The sequence below is a fragment of the Loxodonta africana genome, chromosome 4 (assembly GCF_030014295.1).
Source record: "Loxodonta africana isolate mLoxAfr1 chromosome 4, mLoxAfr1.hap2, whole genome shotgun sequence".
Taxonomy (NCBI): domain Eukaryota; kingdom Metazoa; phylum Chordata; class Mammalia; order Proboscidea; family Elephantidae; genus Loxodonta; species Loxodonta africana.
In genome coordinates, this window is record NC_087345.1 from 74684767 (window position 1) to 74709760 (window position 24994).

The 24994-nt window shown below is 35.4% G+C and overlaps 1 protein-coding gene across 7 annotated transcripts in view; it reads right to left on the minus strand.

The window, feature by feature from the left end:
• USP15 (ubiquitin specific peptidase 15) overlaps positions 1 to 24994 on the minus strand; it is a 139238-nt gene that overhangs the window by 83567 nt on the left and 30677 nt on the right. For all 7 annotated transcript variants that reach the window (XM_064283946.1, XM_003405173.4, XM_010598440.3 and 4 more), the window contains exons 2-4: positions 24534 to 24661; positions 14173 to 14303; positions 2999 to 3125 (exon numbers count right to left, since the gene is read on the minus strand). In XM_064283946.1, coding sequence (XP_064140016.1) covers positions 2999 to 3125; positions 14173 to 14303; positions 24534 to 24661 — 386 coding nt within the window. The remainder of the gene's footprint in view (positions 1 to 2998; positions 3126 to 14172; positions 14304 to 24533; positions 24662 to 24994) is intronic.

Below are 24994 nucleotides of genomic sequence, written 5' to 3' on the forward strand. Positions count from 1 at the left end.
TTAAAAATATTGATATTTTTTATTCTGATATTTTCTATTCTATTCCCCTTACTCCTAAAATTAATGAACCACCAAAGCAGTGACACTCCAGCTTGAAAAACATTGTTCTAATATAATGTAGAAATTTTAGCTATAAAAAAATTCAGTTCAAATATAATAGGTAGTATTTTAAAGTATTAGTATATTTAAATTATGTTGGTTAAAATCTATGCTAGATCATATACTCTTTGAAGCACAGATGTTTTATAAATTATGTATCTCCTTGACAAGTTCTTACATAGTATTTAATACGAGAATCCCATAATGCTTATTTTAAATTCAGAAATGTTTAATTTCTGAACTTGTTTAAAGTTACTGATCTTTAGATAACTAGTTTTAAAAACATAATTTGGTAAAACAATATTCTAAAATAAGATTTCTGATTGTCTCATATTTATATGTAATCTTCCCATTGAATAGGTAAGGAGACAAAAAAATACCAAACCTCAAAAATAACTAAAAAACATCGTATCAACTATTTTAAGAGACAGCTCCTCATTTATTTAACTGTCTGAACATTTTACAGATTACGTAGTCCATGAGTTAACTTTATCCTTGTTAAATAAATTCAGATTCTTATTGTGTACGGTTTTAATATGATCAACAAAATTTTCATAAATTATAAACTTCTGGCTTTTCACATGTAGAAATGTATTATTTTCCTAAATAAGTACCACGAATCTGCAAATTTAAAAATATGCAATAACTACAATAACCAAAAACCAAACCCGTTGCCATCGAGTTGACTCCGACTCAGTGATCCTTTGGGAAAGAGCAAAACTGCCCCATAGAGTTTCCAAGGCTGTAAGTACTTATGGAAGCAGCCTGCCACATCTTTCTCCCAGGGAGCAGCTGGTGGGTTTCAACCACCCACCTTTTGGTTAGCAGCTGAGATCTTAACCACTGCACCACTAGGGCTCCTTCAATTACAATAGAATAACATTTATATATGGAATACTTAATATTTTAAGCATTCATTTTAGAAAGATAATTGCATGAATATATTCAAAGCACATCTCAAACTTATAAATGTTCCATCTAAATAAAGAAGAAAATAAAAAACCGGTAATATTTTATTTGGTAGAAACATTAAATTAATCACTAGGTAGTTGAAGAATGGTCCTACTTCATAAAAAATACAGGTTAAAAGTATTTTCCTCCTGTGGAATGGATAAGCGGTGAAAGCCAAATGTACTTAAAAAATTGAGAAAAACTTTTTTTTTTTTACTTATATCAATAATTTTAATTGAAGGGTACTTAATGATTGACTCCAACATTGGAGATCTATACAGAGGCATAATTCATAAATTTGCTAATCGCTCTCCCTTGCTAAGGAGCTCTGCATAAATGTCATGTGTCCTTCTCTACTGTCCATTTTCTCTTTAAATATGTTTTTTAGAATACTTTTTCATTTACAGAGAAATTGTGCAGAAAGCACACCTCCCCCCCCCCAGCACACTGTTTCTCCTAGTAATACTTTGAATTAGTGTGGCACATTTGCTACAATTGATGAACCAATATTGATAGATTATTAACTAAAGTTCATAGTTTACATTAGCGTTCACTCTTTGTGCTGTCCAGTCCTATAGGTTTTGACCAATGCATTATGTCATGTGCCTACCATTACAGTATCATACAAAATAGTTTCACTACCCTGAAAATGCTCCATGCTCCACCTATTCAGCCCTTTTTCTCTCCCTCTGAACTCCTGGCAACCACTGGTCTTTTGCTGCTACTCATTTTGCCTTTTCCAGACTGCCACATAGTTGGAATGAGATGCACTTAAGATTCCTCAATGTCTTTTTATAGCTTGATAGCTCCTTTTTTTGTTGCTAAATAATACTTCATTGAATGGATGTTCAATTTGTTTATCCATTTACCTACTGAAGAATATCTTTGTTGCTTCCAACTTTTCGTAGTTATAAAGCTGCTATAAACATTTGTGTGCAAGTTTTTATGTGGATATGTTGTCAACACATCGAAGTGGGAACTTACAGGTGGGAATGCAAAATGGCACAGCCACTTTAGAAAACAGTCTGGCAGTGTCTTACAAAGTTAAACTAAACATAGGCTTACCACACAACCCAGCAATTGAGCTCCTAGGTATCTATCCATTTCATTTTAAACAAGACCAATGTGATTATCATTAATTTTACTTTACAACAACTTTATTTGAAAATGAATATCTACCTTTTATAATTTTTATTTTGAGCTGTGTTTTCTGAAACGGTACCATAATTTTATTACTGAATCTATAATCATTTATTAAAAAACACTTTATTAAATATATTGCTGATCTTAAATTTAAACAAGACTTTGAAACAGAAAGAATGTACCCATATCTAAAAACAAAACTATATACATGTAAATCTCTCTCTATATATAGGTATAAGATTAGGAGATTAGGTACACGTATCTTTGAGACTAATTCCCTAACTTACTCATTGTAAAAAAACAAAACAAAACAAAACAAAAGTCATAATAATGCTAAGTCTGCTGCCTCATTTAGCTATTTAACTGTATTTAAAGTCCAAAAGAATAAATGGTGAGAAAAAAGGAAATAAAAAAGACAATACTTTCCATGCAAAAAAGGAGAAACATACACACACACCTATTTACATTACCATACCAAGTTTTTAAGCACACACTACTCTTCTTAAATGTATGGTCAACATTACAAACATGACATACATTTTTAAAATGCCAAATTGATGTCTTTTTTATTGGGGAAAAAAAGCAAAATAGCACAATATTAAACTCATCTAAAAGTTGCAAAACAGAACGAAAAACAATTCAACTGTAAACTAAGACATGTTATATCACACTCTGGGATTCTGTAATGTTTAAACATAAATTCTTAAAATGGTTATCATCCCAGTAACATATATCAAACAGAATTATAACTAAATATCTAATAGCAATGGTTAAAAAAGCCAAAAAAGACAGGATCTTGAATTACCTATTGTGTCAGCTTTGCTAAATCTTCGAGTTACAACATTGTTCATATTTCCATTCTCACAGAGCTTCAATTCTGTGAGATATACTTCTACTTTGCAGTGTTTTACAAACATACCCTGTTCAACCACCTAAAAAAACACAAAAAAACCAAATCAGTGTCAGCTGTATCTCAATATATTTCATTCTCACCAAGAACAATATAATTTTCTAAGGAAACTTTAGAAAAAAACTATAGCTCTCCAATGAAAAACAGTAACTTTTAAAACCTGTCAATATAAAACAAGATATTGGATACTTAAAATTAAAAAAATTTTTTTTTGGGGGGGAAATTTCAATATTTAACACAATATGAAAAATAATAATATAAAACAATAAAGGCAGTCTACTGATCTAGGCATATACTTTGGTAAGCTATAAATAATGAATACATTCTTTATTTATGACAAAAAAGTTTACCCAAAATGACTATAATATACATATGCTAACACATACATCTCTGATTAAGTATACAGACATACTTTTAGCTTTGAGCACTTGATTACAAGCAGAAAATCTTTAAAATTTTTACGTTTTATACAATTTGAGCTAACAATAGCTATATTATCACTCTGTATGTTAAAATAAATCTTTTAAAATGATAATTCCAATTTACTGCTGCCAAAATATTCAGCTATGTCCCTGTAACTGATGTTAGTTTTCCATCCTAAGATGACTTTGCATGACCTTTAAATACGCACTAAGTAATACCATGCAACAAATGAAAAAAAAAAAAAAACGCTGTTAACCGTGCGAGTCGTGAACTATAGAAAAAATATGTATACGTCACAGTCACCTTTTAAAATAGGTATATTACCTTTTGATCTTCTAAAGGTTAACTGTAGGATTTCAGTCATGAAGACTGTGTCTGAAAATAGTAATCACGCTGATACGTGATACATTAGACAAATATGGCAAAAGGGAGGCTCCAAATGACTGTTACGTGTATTCACAAGCTTAGCATCAATTCATTAAGAGACTTACAAATTTCTCTCCTCTTACTGAAAAACCGTTTTAGCTTAAAAAATTCAAATGCAGTTTATCTAGTATTTACTGTCTAATCCAACACTAATTTTTATAAAGCTTTGTCATATATATTCTCCTAATCATACCTGTTACATCAAAACTTCTGATATATGTTTAACACAACCTACATCCTTCCTTCCATTAACTGATGAACTTAATTTACTTTATAAAATTAACATATTACACCTCTTAACTGATGAGATCTGTTTTAAATCTCTCATGCTAATTTCACTTGGAGGTTAAGAATGCAGAAAAAGATATATCATTTAATTTTATAAGAATATTTGAGGCTAAAAGTAGAGAAACCAGAAATCAATCATTCCTATCAATCAGAAATTTCTGCTTTAGGACTCAAAGGCTGAATAAGAATGCTAAAATAATATTACATTAAGGTAACTACTAATCATTGGTAGGTTGCTAAAACCAAGGTAACTAAAATCCCAGTTTTTATGGAAAAAAAGGAAATGTAATGATAAACAACAGAGCAGGAAAAAGAATAATTAAAAAAAATCCCTCATTATGATGCACAGTGAGGTGTATATTTTCTAAATAAGTCCTGTTTTTTATGAGACTCAACCTTCATAATACTAACATTTTCCTGAAAAGAATCTGATGGTTTAACTGTCAAAAAGTCTTGTAAAATCTTTCAAAAACATAACACCAAGATTATATAAAAATCCACACTTTGAGTTCAGAATTTTCCTCATTTTTTTCTTTTCTCCGACAATATCTTACATTGCCACAAATATAATTATCACTACTTATCAAAAACAAAAAAACAAAACCCCCACTGCCATCGAGTTGATTTTATTCCTACTTACAGCGACCCTACAGGACAGAGTAGAACTGTTCCACAGGGCTTCCAGGGAGCGGTTGGTGGATTCAAACTGCTGACCTTTTGATTAGCAGCTGAACACTGAACCACTGTGCCACCAGAGCTCATGCTTATAATAGTACTATTATATTTATAGGATAACTTTACTAATCTCAAAAATAATGTACAAAAAAGCTGTTTTTTAAAAAAGAAAACGTGTTTGTCTTTATTTGTATTTGCATGGATCGTACTATATGCATGATTAGAGCTCAACTACAACAAAATCACAGCAGAAAAAATAATTAGCATAGTTATGAATCAGTATTATGATCTTATTAAGTTGTTCACATGCAGGCTATTTCTTTGCATAAACTCTCTTTGCTTCATTGTTCACAAATAAGAGTAATGTTTCTGAATTTGGGTAACAGTTAAAATGTTTTTTTCCTAAGTGTATGATAATGCTGCTATATTATTATAAATAAGCATAAGGGGAATTATGGTTCCTTGTCCAAAATTTAAGAGTTAGGGCTCAGTAAAAATATTTTCATTAATTAATGAACACAATGAAGACCAAAGTCTCTTTAATGAGTTAAGTTAATGTAGGAAATACAGATTTACACATATAAGAATAGTTGTAATTTCTACTGGTTCATTTTTACTGTGAGTATTTAGAGGACATTTTGCACAAAATCATAAAATGCAATCTGTTCTTAATGCCTGTGTACAAAAGATAACTCAGTTCATTCCAGATTCCCCTGCCCCCACTGGAAAAAGAAACAAAAGTAATATTTAAATAGATCTGGTACTATAAAACAATTTTTAACACTGGGCCAAATACACAGATGTACTATATTGAGCCACTATGTTCATTTTTGAAGAACTTGCTGAGCGCCCATGTTAATGCTGGCTATACACAAATGAATTAGACCCAGTCCCTGGAGTCAAGGTGAGAACACCTACTAGTGAAGACAGACAAGTAAACCAAAAAAAAAACCAAACTCAGAGCCGTCAATTCCAACTCATAGCGACTCTATAGGACAGAGTAGAACTACCCCATAGAGTTTCCAAGAAGCGCCTGAAATCATAGGTGTTAATGCTTAAGAAACAAATCCCACACATGGTAATTCATCCACAAATATTGCAGGATTTATTTCTTCTAAGAAAAGGTCTCAAACATAAAGGCAACATAATTATCACACCAAAAACATATTAAAAATAATCCTGTGATATCAAATATATACTCAATATTCAATTTCTCCTGTTGTCTCATTTTTAACATATTGTTTGAGTCAGGATCCAAAGTCAATACACTGCAAGTGACGAATGTCTCTTAAGTGTCTTTTTTGTTTTTTAACCTTTTTTATTGTGGTAAATATATTTAACAAAGCATTTACCAATTCAACAATTTTTACATGTGTAATGCAGTGACACTGAGTACACTGTTCATGTTATGCAACCATTATAACTATCCATTTCTGAGGTATGAATGTACAAAGTATGAGTGTATGAAGTACGAATCTAGAGAAATTGCATGTTGTCAAAAATTAAACGGAACACTTGAAGATAGATATCCAGGCATTAGTGAGCTGAAATAGACTGGTACTGGACTTTTTAAATCAGATAATCATATACTCTACTATGCTGGGAACAACAAATTAAAGAGGAAGAGAGTTGCATTCACTGTCAAAAAGAACACTTAAAGATCTATCCTCAAGTACAAAGCTGCCAATGATAGAATAATATTCATATTCCTACAAGGAAGAACACTTAATATGACTATTATTCAAATTTATGCACCAACCACTAATGCCAAAAATGAAAAAACTGAAGTTTTTTTTTATTGCGCTTTAGATGAAGGCTTACAGAGCAAATTAGTTTCTCATTAAACAATTAATACACATACTGTTTTGTGACACCGGTTGCCAACTCCATGACACGTCAACAACACACTCCTCTTCTTCACCTTCCGTTCCCCTTAACTGGTTTTCCTGTCCCCTCCTGCCTTCTCTTTCTTGCTCCTGGGCTGGTATACCCATTTAGTCTCATTTGGTTTTATGGGCCTACCTAATCTTTGGCTGAAGGGTGAACTTCAGGAGTGACTTCAGTACTGAGTTAAAAGGGTGTGTGGGGGACATACTCTCGGCTTCTTCAGTTTCTGTCTGACCAGTAAGTCTGGTCTTTTTTTGTGAGTTAGAATTTTGTTCTACATTTTTCTCGAGCTTTGTCTGGGACCCTCTTGTGATCCCTGTCAGAGCAGTCAGTGGTGGTATCTAGGCACCATCTAGTTGTGCTGGACTCAGTCTGGTGGAGGCTGTGGTAACTGTGGTCCACTACTCCTCTGGACTGATCTTTCCCTTGTGTCTTTGATTTTCATCATTCTCCCTTGCTCCACACAGGGTGGGACCTGTGGAGTATCTTAGATGGCTGCTTAGAAGCTTTTAAGACCTCAGACACTACTCACAGGAATTGAAGATTTTTACCAAATTCTGCAGTCTGAGGTTGATCACACATGCGATCAAGATGCATTGATAATTGCCGGTAATTGGAATGTGAAAGCTGGAAACAAAGAAGGACTAGTAGTTGGAAAATATGGCCTTGGTGAGAGAAACGACCTCAGAGATCGCTTGATAGAATTTTTACGACCAACAATATAGTCATAGCAAATAACTTTTTTTTAACAACATAAAGAGGTGATTATACACATGGACCTCACCAGATGGAATACACAGGAATCAAATCTACTACATTTGTGGAAAGAGATGACGGTGAAGCTCACTATCATCAGTCAGAACAAGGCCACGGGCCAACTGCAGAACACACCATCAATTGTTCATATGCAAGTTCAAGTTGAAGAAAATTGGAACAAGTCCACGAGAGCCAAAGTACGACCTTGAATATAGCTCACCTGAATTTAGAGAATATTTCAAGACACGTCAAACACTAACGACTTAAGACCAGATGAGCTGTGGAAGGACATCACACATGAAGAAAGCAAAAGCTCATTAAAAAGACAAGAAAGAAGGAAAAGCCCAAAATGGATGTCAGAAGAGACTCTGAAACTTGCTCTTGAACACAGAGTAGCTAAAGTGAATGGACGGAATGATGAAGTAAAAGAGCTGAACAGAAGATTTAAAATGGCTGATTGAGAAGACAAAGCACGAAATGTGCAAAGACCTGGAGTTATAAAACAAAAAGAGAAAGAACACGCTCAGCATTTCTCAAGCTGAAAGAACTGAAGGAAAAATTAAAACTGTGAGTTGCAATATTAGGACTCTATGGGCAAAATACTGAATGACACAGTATTAAAAGAACCATCAAAAGAAGACGGAAGGAATACAGTTACTGTACCAAAAAGTGTTTGCTGATCTTCAACCATTTCAGGAGGTAGAATATGAGCAGGAACCGATGGTACTGAAGGAAGAAGTCCAAGCTGCACTGAAGGTACTGGAGAGAAACAAGGCTCCAGGTATTGACAGAATACCAACCGAGATGTTTCAGCAAACAGATGCAGTGCTGGAAACACTCACTCACCTTGCCAAGAAAGTTGGAAGACAGCTACCTGGCCAACCAACTGGAAGAGATCCATATTTGTGTCCATTTCAAAGAAAAATGATCCAAAAGAATGCAGAAATTATCGAACAATATCATATGCAAATAAAATTCCTCTGAAGATAATACAAAACCGGTTGTAAAAGTACATTGATAGGGAACTGCCAGAAATTCAAGTCAGATTCAGAAGGGGGCGTGGAACCAGGGATATCATTGCTGATATCAGATGGATTTTGGCTGAAAGCAGAAAGATGTTTACCTGTGTTTTATTGACTATGCAAAGACATTTGACTGTGTGTATCATAACAAATTATAGATAACATTGCGAAGAATGGAAATTCCAGAACACTTAATTGTGCTCATGTAAAACCTGCACATAGATAAAGAGGCAGTCGTTCAAACAGCACCGGGGAATAATGTGTAGTGTAAAATCTGGAAACGTGTGTGTCAGGGTTGTATCTTTTCACCATACTTATACAGTCTGTATGCTGAGCAAATAATCTGAGAAGCTGGACTATGTGAAGAATAGGACATCAGGACTGGAGGAAGGCTCCTTAACAACCTGTGTGATGCAGATGACACAACCTTGCTAGCTGAAAGTGAAGACTTGAAGCGCTTACTGATAAAGATCAAACACTACAGACTTCAGTATGGATTACACCTCAACATAAAGAAAACAAAAATCCTCAGGAGTAGACTAATAAGCAATGTCATGATAAATGAAGAAAACACTGAAGTTGTGAAGGATTTCATTTTACTTGTATTCCACCCATGAATTCAGCAGTCAAGAAATTAATGTATTCACTGGGCACTTCTGCAAAAGATCTCTTTAAAGTGTTAAAATGCAAAGATGTCACTTTGAGGACTAAGGTTCACCTGCCCCAAGCTATGGTATTATCAATCTCCTCACATGCATGCCAAAGCTGGGTAAGGAAAAGGGATGACTAAAGAAGAACTGATGCACTGGAATTATGGTGTCGGAGAGGAATACTGAATATACCATGGACTGCCAGAAGAACAAACAAATCTGTCTTGAAGAAGTACAGCCAGAATGTTCCTTAGAAGCGAGGGTGGCTAGACTTTGTCTCACATATTCTGGACATGTTATTGGGGGGACTAATCCCCAGAGAAGGACATTATGCTTGGAAAAGCACAGAGTCAGGAAAAAAAGAAGACCCCCAATAAGATGGACTGACACAGTGGCTGCAATGAAGGAATCAAATAAAGCAATGACTGAGAGGATGGTGCAGGACTGGGCACTGTTTTGTTCTGTTGTACACAGGTCACTATAAGTTGGAACTGACTTGATGGCACCTAACAACATCTACCTCCCTTTCTCCCCTGATAACTACTACTACCGTATTTTTACGCAAATTACATGTGTCTTCTATGCTTGCCAACGGTGCCTTCCCCCCACTGTGAGGCATTTTGGCAAGCGTGCTATGCTAATTTTTTTTACAGCAACATGTATATAAAAAAAAAAAATTGGCATAGCAGTGCTCACGAAAATACCTTGCGGGGGTAGGGGGAGGCACAGCTGCCAAACAAATGTAGAAGGTGTGCATTATTTGTGTAAACTATGGTAATCTTTCATTTGTATATATTTCATATGAGTGACATTGTACAGTACTTGTCCTTTTGTGACTGACATATTTTGCTCAGCTTGATGTTTTCAAGGCTCATCCACTGAGTGGCATGTATCAGGGCTTCATTTCTTTTACAGTTGAGTAGTATTTCATTGTATGTATATGCCACATCTTGTTCATACATTCATCTGTTCAGACATTCGATTGTTCCCACCTTTTGGCTATTGTGAAAAGTGCTGCAATGAACGGTGATGTACAGGTTTCTGTTTGTGTTCCTGTTTTCGCTTCTTTTGGGTGTATATACAGGATTGTGACTGCTGAGGCATATGGTAGTTCTATGTTCTATTTTTTGAGGAACTGCCAAACTGTTTTCCACAGTGGCTGTACTGTTTCACATTCTCGCCAGCAATAGATGATGGTGCCAGTTTCTCCATATCCTCACCAACAAATGTTGTTCTCGTTTTTATGATTACTGCAATTCTACTTAGGTGACATGGTATCTCATTACGGTTTTGACGGCACTGTGATTAAGAGCTCAGCTGCTAACTAATAAGTTGGCAACCTGAATCCACCAGCTGATCCCTGGAAGCCCTATGGGGCAGTTCTACTCTCTTCTATAGGGTCACTAAGAATCGGAATCGGCTCAATGGCAATGGGTTTGGTTTTCTGAATGGCTAATGACATTGAACATCTTTTCATGCACTTGTTGGCCATTTGCAGATCCCCTTTGGTGAAATGTCTGTTCAAGTCCTTTGCCCATTTTTTGATTGAGTTGTTTGTCTTTTTGTTGTTAAGTTGTAGGAGGTTTTAGCTTGTAGTGGCATACGTGGGCTTGGGCAGACTTGGCAGGCTACAGGGCTGTGTTCCTTAACTTGTGAGTTCTGACCTAGCTCTAGGTGGTTAGGGAAAAAGTGCTGCATGTGTAGTGTCAGAAAAGAAGTGGAACCAAGGGGGACAGAATTGAATTGACTTGATCTTTACACATTTGGTATCAGAAACGTGGAAACTGATTTGATTTTCCCGGCAGGATCCTTGGGTGTAGTTCTGTAAGTTCTTCAAATGTATTTCCTCTTGACCTATAGACCTGTGAACTAAGAGACAAGTTTTCTGCCCCACAAACACCCAAAATACAATGGTGAGACATGCACAAAATAACCATTTAGACATACCTGTTAAAAAGGGGGAAACTAGGGGCACAAAGAAGTCAATGGCTCATATCAATTCTGAAATCCCATTGGGCGAATACTGGAAGTCCCTTGATTAAGACTCAGTTCTACCTTTGCCTGAAAATGGCTTTTCATAGCACTTCCTTCATTTTTTATGAAAGTTAACATGTGTTTGTAGTTAAGTTCTCAGCCTGATTCCTGCTTGCAGAAGTCTGGGTCTCAAAGGCCACTTTCATTTTATACTGTCCCTGTTCCTTTCAGTCTAAGCTGGCGGTGGTTCAGGTGATGTAATTCTCTTGAAAATACTGTGAGTCTCCTATAGATCTTATAGAAGTTCATTCCATTAAACAAAAGCCACACCTACAAATACCCTCTAGATAAACCCTTCTCTGCCTGGTGGTGCAGTGGTTAAGAGCTTGGCTGCTTATCAAAAGGTTGGCAGTTTGAATCCACCAGTTGCTCCTTGGAAACCCTATGGAGCAGTTCTACTCTGTCCTATAGGGGCACTATGAGTCGGAATTAGTCGATGGCAACGGATTTGGTTTTTTTGGCTACCTTGGATTTATGCTGAAAAGACTGAGGGACAATCGCCCTTAAGCTTTTTAGAAACCCTATTATTTGATAACCAAAAGGTCAGCAGTTCGAATCTACCAGGTGCTCTTTGGAAACTCTATGGGGCAGTTCTACTCTGTTCTATAGGGTCACTATGAGTTGGAATCGACTTGATGGCACTGGGTTTGGTTTTTTGTTTTGTTTCGTTTATTATTTGATTGAGGGGATATGTGAGGCATACTCTTGAATTCTTTAGAGGGCCTTTTGTCTCAATGATACTTACCGTGAGGCACCATCTTCAATCTCTCTAAAGTCTTACCAAAGCATTTTACACTCAGCTGAGACCATACCTTCCTGAGAGTGCCCTGGATTTAATATTTCATTTCTTAGAATCAGAATCATCTGTTATCTGTAGAGGCTAGAAATTTTCCAAACTAGTTTTTTTTTTGGATTTTTAGTAAGTCTTGGCTTCTTTTTAACAGCCCTCTCTTTAGCTTGAGGTCCCTGGATGGCGCAAATAGTTTGTGCTGAACTACTAACCTGAACTCGCCCAGCAGCTCCATGAAAGAAAGGCCTGGCGATCTGCTTCTGTAAAGATTATCCAGTGCCATCAAGTTGATTCCAACTCATAATGACCCCACAGGACAGAGCAGAACTGTCCCGTAGGGTTTCCAAGGAGTGCCTGGTGGATTTGAACTGTCAACCTTTTGGTTAGCAGCTGAGCTCTTAACCACTGTGCCACTAGGGCTCCCTGTAAAGTTAGAGCCAAGAAAACTCTATGGACCAGTCCTATTCTGTAACACATGGGCCATCATAAGTCGTTAGTTACTAGAGGGCCACAGGTTTGGTTCTTTAGCTTATCTCTCTCCTGTTACGCCTGTCAATAAGGAGCAAGAAGAAAGCAAGCAGTACTTTCAACACTCTCGTAATAAGTTTCCTTTAGCTAGATTCCTAGTTCATTACATACATTTTTTACCTTCCAGTTTACTGTAGGCAATATGTTCCTAAACTTTCTGCCACTACATAACAAAGATCACTTTTCTCATTCACTTTTGGTGAGCATCACTTTGATAACCTGATCCTATTTCCCCAAGTTTGAACATTTAGGTTTTCCCCTAACATTTTATTATTACAAATAAAGCTGTGATGAACATCTTGAGCATAATCCTTTGTTTTGACATCATACATTATGTTCTTAGCATAACCAAAAACCAAACCCATTGCCGTAGAGTCAATCCCGACTCACAGTGACCCTACAGGACAGAGTAGAACTGCCTCATAGGGTTTCCAAGGAGGGGCTGGTGGATTCAAACTACCAACCTTTCGCTTAGCAGCCGAGCTCTTCACCGCTGTGTCTAGTTGTTGGCTCATATACCATTTTTTTATATCATCAAATTGCCTGCCTTCTAAAAGGTTTGTAACAAGTTACCCACCCAGTTCAATGTTTGAAAATGCCTGTTTTATTAAGAGTTCTTTGTATTCTCATTTAAAAAAAAACTTTGCTAATTTGTTGAGCCCAAAATGAAATATTGTTTCAATTTGTGCTAAGCGAATGGCTGATGGTTCAAACCCATCCAGAGTCTCTGTGGGAGAAAAGACCTGGCGATTTGTTCCTATAAAGACTGTAGACTAGAAAACCCTATGTGGCAGTTCTACGCTGTCACATGGAGTCACTATGACTTGGAATCAACTCAATAGCACCTAACAGCAACCTCTGTTCTGAGCACTTTACATATTAACTCACTTAAACTTTGCAGAAAACTCTGTGAGGTATTATCCCTGTTTTACAGATGAGGAAATGAGGATGAAGAGGTAGGATGTTCAGGGGTTTTTGCAAAGTCACATGAGGATACAAACTTAAGCAACCTGACCCTGTTTTCTTAATGACTTGCTGCTTTTTTTATGAAACGATGAAAAATAATGAAGTAACTAAAAGTTGAAGAAATATTTTGCAATGTAAAACATTTTTAAACTTCAAAATGCAGTATATTGTTAAATCATTTTTTAAAGTTTTATAATTATAGTCTACTCATTGCCGCTGAGTCAATTCTGACTCACAGTGACCCTATGGGATGGAGCAGAACTGCCCCACAGGGGTTCCAAGGAGCAGCTGGTGGATTCAAACTGCTGACCTTTTGGTTAACAGTTGAGCTTTTAACCACTGTGCCACCAGGGCTCCAATTTTAGACTAGAAACATTAAAAAGGACCTGTTTTCTCTACTCTTTTGGGTTAAAAAATCATTTATAAAAGTGAAGGTGTTGCTATAATGGAAGAATATTAAATATTCAAACTACATCTGTCAACCTAACAAAGTATTTGATAGTTTATTGAGCTGAGGGTAGGGTGGGGCAAAAAGAGGGAGAGGGAGTGAACAGAATCTCTTGGCATAACTATTTGAACTATTCAAAAAAATAATATTTATAATCAGGTTTTCTTAAAATATACCTTTCTTGCTATTGGCTCCTGACCTTCCATCAATGTGTACCAGCTGACAAGTTTATTCCAGCCCTCAGTTGGCAATAGTATGTAATCCAATTCATCAATAAGATGCTCCTTAAGTGATTGTGCATCACCATCTGCAAAAAGGAAAAATAGCCTCAATACATAAAAAGAACCAACGGAACATACCTCTAAGTATTTTAGTTGTATATATTACAAATTAAACTCACAAAGACTGATTTTCTTTACTCAAAATAATGAGCTTAAAGAAAGCTCTGTAGGTTTCAAAACCTACATATTTTGAAATAAACAGTTGTTCTAAAAAGTTTCAATGTGTATCATTAGTGAAATAACAAGTGTTTTAAAACATGATTTTTCTTTTACTGGGCTCTTAGAAAAAAAATCCTGTAAGTGTAGTTGTTAGCTAAGGAGCTGAAAGAACAGTGTTTCCCAAATATTTCTAGTATCACCCCACATGATAATAATCGTAATTCTAACATCAGCTGACGGAGGAAATTCAGAAGCAAATCAGTAAAGTTTTATAATGACTATAAGGCGCACGGGTTGGGAACCATGATGGAAAAAATAAAAGGGCTTCTTGTGAAACAACTCATTGCTCCACAAAGCCCATGATCTAGATTCTTCCCAAGATCTAGAACTGAGGTAGTAGTTGAAATGTTCTAATTCTATGATCCACTTTCAAATTTTTAGTTAAGCTCAAAAAATTTAGCAGGGCAGGCCAGAGATCTAGAGGCAATACATTGAGTCATACCTGTGTATCATAGTTCTAATCTGAGACTGCTATCTGGTCCTTTACTGGAATTTCCAGATCAACTAAAAGTTTAGAAACAGAAATAATTCATTGAATTATATCCTACACAAAGGAGACCACCTTGTTCTGAGCCAGTCTTAAGTTATCAAACCATGGGAAGCTAAATATTCTTGGTAGAATTTCAATAATGAAAACATACTATTTCTAATATATAGTAAGGGATTAAAAAGAAGTTATTTATTCTTTTAGGACTACTCTGTGGTTACAGAATCATACTAAACTTTGAGAAAACGATGCTTCATAGAGAAAAAATGGGAAAACTCTGAATTTTATAATACGAACATCAAAAACAGATGCAAATTAGGTATGGATTTTTAAGCCTAGTTTTTAAATTAACCTTAGTTGTAATTTTTTAATTCTTGATAGAAACCAGTAACTTAGAACACTTTTTCAGAAACGCCCTGAAGGTGAAAGAAACACACATTCTAAGCCCCCACTACGCATTGTGTATAATGAGACATATTACAGCAAATAGCCGTGTTATCTTAGTCAGAGCTCAAAACACTCCTTTAAGATAGGTATCTCCAGTTAAGATTAGAAAATAGATTTAGGGATTTTGAATAATTTGCCCAAGGTCACAAACATAGGAAACTGCAGGTATTGTGAAAGGTGTGTTACTAAGGAAAACTATGTTATCTCAGTTAATTCTCAAAACAACACTAAAAGGTAGACATCGTCATTTTAATTAATAAATAGATTCAGGGATGTTGAGTAACCTGCAACTAAGGTCACACATACAGAAAAGTGTTGAGATGCAACTCAAACATGAATCTTTTGATTCTAACACCTATTCTCCTTCCATTGTAACATATTGTTTCAAAGGAAACGGGAAAAAAAAAATTAAAGAATTACTTCTATGCTGTTTTCCACAATAACTAAAGAATTTGGATAAATGATTTTATATGTACCAGAATCCACATGGTAATTTCTATCTTGCGTACATAAATGATCAATTCAATTTTAAGGGGGGAACACCCCTAAACTAAATAGATAACTGGTATTTTTTAGCTGTTGCCATATGATAAATGATACACGATAAACTGCAATATTTAAAATGTACAGTTTGAGAAGTTTTGACATATCAATGCACGTTCAAAACATCACAACTACCAAGAGATGATGAACATCCCTCACTCTACAAAGTTTCCCGGTGCCTCTTTGTAACTGCTCTCTCCGCCCATCCAGGTCTCATCTTCTTGTCCCCAGAAAACCATTAATCTGCCTTCTGCCAATATATAATAATTTGCATTTCCTAGAACTCTACATAAAAACAGTATCTGTCACTACAGACGATTTTGCACTTTTCTAGAATTTGACATAAAACCAGCGTGCACAGTTTTTGGCTTGGCTTGGTTCATTCAGCATAATTATTTTATGATTTTTTCACTGTAATAGTTCATTCCTTTTAATTGCTGAGTGGAATCCAATATATATGGATATACTACAATTTGTTTATTCATTCAGCTGATGATAGGCACTTGGGTTGCTATAAATTTTCTCTATTATAAATAGTACTGCTTGTGGAAAGAGGGAGTGTGCTGTCACATTGTAGGGATTACAACTAATGTCACAACAATATGTCTATAAATTTTTGTATGAGAAATTAACTTGAGCTGTAAGCCTTCACCTAAAGCACAATAAAAAAACAAAAATAACACTGCTAAGAATATTTGTGGACATATTATATGGACATAAGCTTACATTTTTCTTGCATAAGTAACTAGAAGTAGAATGGGTAGGTCCTACAGTAAATGTATGTTTAACTTTTTAAGACAGAGGCAGACTATTTTCCAAAATGGTTGTACTATATTATATTACACTACCAGAAAGGGCATTACAAGATTTCCACATACTCCATATTCTTATCAACACTTGGTGCAGGTCAGTCTTTTAAATTTTAACCATTTTAATCAACTACTTCTTTGGTTAAGTGTCCCTTAAAATCTTCTGCCTGATTCTTCTACTGAATTTTATGTTTTCAAAAAATTGAGTTTTAAAAATTCTTTACATATGCTGCATACAAGTCTTTCATCAGGTATGTGATCTGCAAATATTTTGTCCCAAACTTGGCTTATTTTTTCATTCTCTTAATAGTGTCATTTGAAATCCAAATTATCTATTTTTTTCCTTTTACCAGTCATGCTTTTTGTATCACATATAAAAAATCTCTGCCTAACACAATGTCACAAAAATTTTCTCCTTCAAGTTTTATAGTTTCAGTTTTTACATTTAGGTCTATGATCTATCTTGTTTTAATTTGCATATGGTACCAGGCATGATTCAAAATTCAGTTTTTTTTGCAAATGAATATCCAAATGTTTACCAAAACCCACTTCCGTCAAGTCGATTCCAACTCACAGAGACCCTACAGGACAGAGTAGAACTGCCCTATAGTTTCCAAGGCTGTAATCTTCATGGAAGCAGACGGCCACATCTTTCTCCTGAGGGCCAGCTGATGGGTTCCAACTGCCGACCCTTCAGTAAAGCCAAGCACTTTAACCAGGGCTCTTCATCCAAATGTTTAAGCAGTGTTTATTTAAAAACTATCCTTTCTTCACTGAATTACTCTTTCATCTTCCTCTAAAATTTGATGAGATATGTGTGAAGCTATTTCCGAACTCTCTGCTCTGTTCAAATGATCTGTCTTTATGCAAATATCAGACTCTTGATTTCTGCTCCTTTATATGATAACCTTGAAATTAGGTAGTGTAAAGTCCTACAATTCTTTTTTTTTTAAAAAAACAAAGTTGCTTTGGCTAAGTCCTTTGCATTTCCATATGAATTCTGGAATCAGCTTGTTAATTTCTACAAAAAAGCCTATGGTACAACTAAATATCCACACGTAAAATAATGAAGGTAGATTGTTACCCCACACACCATTACACAAAAATTAACATAAAATGTATCAAAGACCTAAATTTAACAGCCGAAGCTACAAACAGAAGAAAAAAACTTTGAGGTCTTATATTAGGCAGTGGTTTCTTAGATATGACAACTGGAGCACAAACAACCAAAGAAAACATAAATGGGACTTTATCAAAATTAAAAACTTCTGTTCTTCAAAGGACACCATCAACAGAGTTAAAAAAAAAACAAAAAACCACAGGACGGGAGAAAATTTTTGCAAATCGCGTATCTGATAAGAATCTAGTGTTCAGAATATATAAAGAATTCTTATAACTCAATAATAAAAAGAAAATAACCCAATTAAAACTTGGCCAAAGGATTTGAATAGAACTTTCTCCAAAGAAGATATACAATAAGCACAAGAAAAGATGCTTAACATCTCTGATCATTTAAGAAATGCAAAGCAAAACCACAATGAGACACCACCTTATATCCATTTAGATGGCAATCCTTAAACACACACACACACACACATACACACTAGAAAGTGTTGGTGAGGATGTGGAGAAACTGAAACGCTTTTCCATGTTGAGAATGAATAACGGTACAGTCACTTGGGAAAACAAGTCTGGCTGGTACTCAAAAAGTTAAACATGAAGTTACCATATGACTCAGTAATTCCAATGTTAGGCATATATACCCAACAGAAAGAAGAACACATGTCCACACAAAATCTTGCACATTAATGTTTACAGCAACATTATTCATAATAGCCAAAAAGTAGAAATAATTCAAGTGCCTATCAACTGAAGAATGGATCACTATGGTATATCTATACAATGGAAAATTATTCAGCCATAAAAATGAAGTACTGGTTCATGCAACAACATGGATAAAATTTGAAAATATGCCCAGGGATAGAAGCCAAACATAAAAGGCCACATATGTTATGATTCTATTTATATGAAATATCCAGAATAGGCAAATCCATAGACAGAGAAAGTAGATTAGTGGTTGCCCAGGGCTTGGGGTAACTGGGAGCGACTACTAACGGGTATTTTTTTTTGGCAGGGGCAGCGGGGTGATGAAAATGTTCTGGAATTAGATAGTAATGGTTGTACAATTTGTAAAAAAACCACTGAACTGTACACATTAAAAGGATGAACCTTGTGGTATGTGAATTCTACCTCAATTTTTAAAAGTCCTACTAGAAATGCAATTGAAATTGGGCTGAAACTGAAGAATGGGAATTCCAGAACACTTAGTTGTGTACACGAGGAACCTGTACATAGACCAAGAGGCAATCATTCACACAGAACACAGGGAAACTGCGTGGTTGAGTCAGGAAAAGTGTGCGTCAGGACTGTATTCTTTCGCTGTACTTATTCAATCTGTATGCAAGCAAATAATTCGAGAAACTGGACTATTTGAAGAAGAATATGGCATTAGGATTAGAGAGAGATTCATTAACAACCTGTGATATGCAGATGACACAACTTTGCTTGGTGAAAGTGAAGAGGACTTGAAGCACTTACTGATGAAGATCAAAGACTACAGCCTTTAGGACAGATTACACCTCAACATAAAGAAAATAAAAACCCTCACCAGTGGACCAATAAGCAACATCATAATAAATGGAAAAAAGACTGAAGCTGTCAAGGATTTCATTTTACTTGGATTCACAATCAATGCCTATGGAAGCAGCAGTGAAGAAATCAAACAAACATATTGCACTGGGCAAATCTTCTGCAAAAGACATCTTCAAAGTGTTAAAAAACAAAGATGTCACCTTGAGGACTGAAGTGCGCCTGACCCAAGCCATGGTATTTTCAATTGCCTCATATGCATGTGAAAGTTGGACAATGAATAAAAAAGACCAAAAAATTGATGCTTTTGAATTATGATGTTGGCGAAGAATATCGAAGATACATACCACGGACTGCCAGAAGAATAAACAAATGTGCCTTGGAGGAAGTAGAGCCAGAATGCTCCTTAGAAGCAAGGGTAGTGAGCTGTTTCAGGTACTTTGGACATGTTATAGGAGGGATCAGTCCCTGGAGAAGGACATCATGGCTGGCAGGGGATCAGTGAAAAAGAAGACCCTCAACGATATGGATTGACACCGTGGCTGTAACAATGGGCTCAAATATAGCAAAGTTTGTGAGGATGGCAGAGGATCCGGCAGTGTTTCCTTGTGTTGTAGTGTGCTATGGGTGGGAACCAACTAGATGGACGTAACAATAACATTAATGTGATTTCAGATTATGTTGGCATTGTACTGAATCTGTGAATTGATTAGGGAGAAAAGTGATGACTTAAAATTGAGTCTTCTGACTCAAACATTGTTTCTCTCTTTAGGTTTTATTTCATTCCTCTCAGCGATGTTTTGTAGTTTTCAGTGTATAGATCTTGCACATATGTTGCCAGATGTATCTGTGAAGTATTTTATATTTTTTGATGTTATTGGGTGGCTATGAGTTAGAATCTACTTGACTACAACCAAACCAAAAAAAAACCAAACCTACTGCCGTCGATTCGATTACAACTCATAGTGACCCTACAGGACAGAGTAGAACTGCCCTATAGAATTTATTTACAAGGAGTTTTTTGGCAGATTCAAACTGCCGACCTCTTGGTTAGCAGCCATAGCACTTAACCACTACGCCACCAGGGTTTCTTTGACTATAACAGGTTTTTTTAATATTATAAAATTTATTAAAAAAAAAAATTCAACTTATGTTAGTACACTGTTAGTGTATAAAAATACAACTGATTTTTGTATAATAATTTAACTGATTTTGTATTCCATAAATTTACCTCATTTGTTCTAGTAGCTTTTTTGTAGATTCCTAAGGTTTTCTACATAGACATAGTTAACTATGAATAAACACAAACATCCTTGCCTTTTTCCTGATCTTAGAGGGAGAACATTCAGTATTTTATCACTGAGCATGTCATCTGTACGTTTTTTGTACATACTCATTATTAGTTTGAAGACGTTTCCTTTCTGTTCTAAGTTTGTCGAGTTTTTATCATAAACAAGTTCTGAATTTTGTCAAATACTTTTGCTTTATTTACTGAGATGATTTGAATTACACTGATTTTAAAATATTTAGCCAATCTTGCATCACTAGGATAAATCTCACTTGTTCACATCATCCCTTTTTATAAACTGTTAAAATTTTGTTAAGAATTTTTACATCTATGTTCATGAGGGGTATTGGTTTAGAGTCTTCTTGAAATATCTGTTTGGTATCAAGGTAACGATAGTCTCTGTTATGGATTGAATCACACCCCCCCAAAAATACCTGTTGTAAATCCTCATCTCCATACCTGTGGTTATAATCCCACCTGGGAATGGGTTGTCTTTGTTATGTTAATGAAACTAGATTAGTGTAGGGTGTATCTTCAGTCAATCTCTTTTGAGATATAAAAGAGATTAGATAAGCAAGCCAGGGAGCAGAGATGGGGGAAGAAAGATCCCAAGCCATAGAAGATCACCCAGGTGCAGAAGCTCAAGAGACAAGGACCTTCACCCAGAGCTGACACCCTGAATTATGACTTCCAGCCTCCTGAACTGTGAGAAAATAAATTTGTTAAAGCCACCACTTGTGGTATTTCTGTTATAGCATCACTAAATAACTAAGACGGTCTCCTAGTATTCCTTCCCAATTTACTGGAAGAGGTTTTGTAAAATTGGTATTAGTTTTACCTTAAATGGTTGCTAGAATTTACCATTTGGTGTGGGAAATTTTTAAACTTCAAATTCAGTATCTTTAATTGCTATAGGGTTATTCAGGTAATTTATCCTTTTGGAATGATCTTTGGTATTTGAAGTCTTCTAAAAAACTGTCTTTTTCATCTAATTTGTTAAATTTATTGGCATAAAGTTCGCAATATTCCTTTTAATATTTGTTGATTCTGTACTGATGTCCTCTCTCTTATTCTTGATATTGGTAATTGTGTCTTTATTGTTTTTCTACCGATCAGCCAGACTAGATATTTATCAATTTTAATGATCTTCACAAAGAACCGACTTTTGGTTTCATCAATTTTCTTCTTTATTCTATTTTATTCTGATCTTTATAATCTCCTTTCTTCTGTTTACTTTAGGTTTAACTCATTCTTTTTTATGGTTTATTAAGTTGGAATCCGAAGTCATTGATTTGAGACTTTTCTTCTTTTCTTTATAGATATTCAGTGCTATAAATTCCCCTCTACATATTATTTAAGCTTCATCTCCAAATTTTGATTTGTTGTGTTTTCATTTTCATGTAATTCAAAATACTTCCTAATTTACCTTTTGATTTCTTCTTTGACCTATGGGTTATGTAGAAGTGTATGATTTAGTTTCCAAATATCTGAAAATTTTCCAGGTATCTGTTATTTTTAATTTACCCCATTGTGGAAAGAAAATATACTTTTTATGACTTGAATCCTTAAATTTATTGAGACAGTTCTATGTTCCAGGATATGGTCTATGTTGGTAAATGTTCTCAATGCACACTTGAAAAGAACTTTTATTCTGCTGTTGTTCAGTGAAGTGTTCCACAAATGCCAATTTAAGTCAACCGCGTTGACAGTGTTGTTCAAGTCTTCTATATTATTATTAATTTTCTCTCTACTTTTCTATCAAGTATCAGAAGAATAGTGGTAAAGTATCCATATATAACTGGATATTTTTCTATTTCTCTTTGCAGTTCTATCAATGTTTGCTTCATATATTTGCAAGCTATGCTAACAGGTGTGTAAATGTTTAGGGTTATTTTGTTCTCTTGATGAATTGTCCTGTCCCATTTATTATTACAATGTTCTGTGAGTCAGAAGTTCGGGTGGGCTTGATTGAGTTTTCTGCTTAGGGCCTCACAGGCTGAAGTCAAGATGCTGGATGGGCTACTCTTAACTGAAGGCTCTGGGGGAGAATCCACTTCCAAGATCTTCCAGATTGTTGACAGAACTCAATTCCTTGTGGCTGTAGGTCTGAGGTCTCTGTTTCCTTGCTGGCTGTCAGCCCTTTCCTTAGGGGTCACTTTCCTTCTTTCTCACAGGTTTTTTTTTTTTTTTTTCTCACATGGTCCAGCAAGAGTGTAAGGAGTCCTTCTCATGCTCTGAATCTCGAACTTCCTCTTCTGCCACTAGCCAGGGAAAACTCTCTGCTTCAAAAAGGCTCCTGTTACTAGATTAAACTCACCTGCATGATCTGCCATTTGCTATATAACGATCTTGGAAGTGATTTTTCATCCTATTCACAGGTTCCACCCACACTCAAAAGGGAGAGCATTATACAAGAGTGAGGGTTTTGGGGAATTATTCTTAGAATTCTGCTCACCACAGCATGGCATATTTATTTCGAGCTTTTACTTCTGATATATTTAAAGTAGGTTTGCTAAACACAGCACATAGTTTGGTCTTCTATCTAATCTTACAGTCTGTACCTTAAATAAATCTACCATCTTGCTATTTGTTTTTCATTTCTCCCATCAGTTCTTTGCTCCCCTTTCCAACCTTCTTTTTGATTTTTAAAAGATTAATATTTCTCCTCATTGTGGGTTGTATTTTCCTGCTACTTTGCATGCCAGGTAATATTTGATTGGATCCCACACATCACAAATTTTATGTTGTTGTACGCTATATATTTTTGTATTCCTATAAGTACTCTTGAGTTTTGTTCTGAGACAGTTATTTAGATATGGTTTGATGCTTTCAGGTTAAGCAGGACCAGAACAACTTTTAGTCTAGAATTAATTTTGTCCCGTACATATGCAAAACCATTCTCACTACTAATCTACCCTGTGAACTATGAGATTTTCCTTTTTGTATGCTGGAACACTATTCCTGGTCCTATATAAATCCCAAAGATTGTTCCGTCTAATCCTTTCAGGTTATTCTTTCCCTGGTGCATTCTTACATGCATCTGTTGACTAACAGCTGAAGTCTTGAGAGAGACCCTCTGCAGATTTCCAGGTCTTTCTGCATTGTTTGCTCTCCTCTGGGACTGTACCCTGAAAACTCTAGCAGCCTTGGGCTCCACCAGTGTTTCCCTTCCCTGTGCTGTGTCTTGGAAACTCTCTCAAAGAGGTAAGATGAAGCAAACATAGGGCTCATCTTGTTTATTTCCCATCTCCGGGGGATCACTGTCCTTTGTTGCCTGCTGTCATATGTTTTGAAAACTACTGTGTCATATATTTGTTAGCTTTTTAGTTTATTCAGATAGAAGGCTAAATTCTGTCCCTGTTAATCATCTTGGCCAGAAGTGAAAATTCTGGCACTTACGTTTTATTTTCTTTAAATAAAATACAATGGAAGGTATAGAGGGGCTGGCAAGTACTGGGAGTTGTAGAAGCTTAATGTAAAAATTCAGGAACGTAAACATGTATCAGTGCTGCCCAACTTTAAAAAAATATCATGCGTCCGTTAGAAAAAACACTTCCCCAAAATAAGATAGTATTTTCCAATTTACATTCTTCATTAAAAGGTTTAGACAATAAACCCTTAATATACCATAAATGAAAAACAAAATCTGCCAGGATGCGGAGTAATAATTATGACAGGATAATGTGAGTTCCTTAGACCAAATTTATAATGCAAAGAAATTCCTAACTTATCAATTTATTTACATTAACATTTTCCATATTACATTCACTAAAGTTAACACTTTCACAATTTGACTAAAGAAGGAAATCACGACCTTTCAGAAGTCCAGAGTTATCAATGGGTCCAGGGTATACATTTTGATCTCCCATTTGATATTTGTCCCAACTGTCAAAACCAACATATTTTTTCCACTGTTTGAACCAGCGACTATCGACTAGGTACCTAGAAAAGAAAAAAAGAAATCAGTTAAGAAAAATATCTGGAAATACAAGGAACATCAAAAGAGCCATCTATTTTTGGCACTTCTTTTATATTACAGCTCATGCCTACTTCAAATGATTATTGAGAATAACTCTAACGCCACTTAGTATTTGGAAGAAAAATACTTATGTAAAGTATTACTTCTATTGTTCTATAAATCTCTACCACTTGAAGACAAGTACTACCATACACATTAAAAAAAAAAAATCCCTAACTGTGCTTAAAAAAAAAAAGAAAAAGGCAAGGTACGTACATCTACTCCTCACTTGACTGACAGAGTGGCTGCAAAAATGG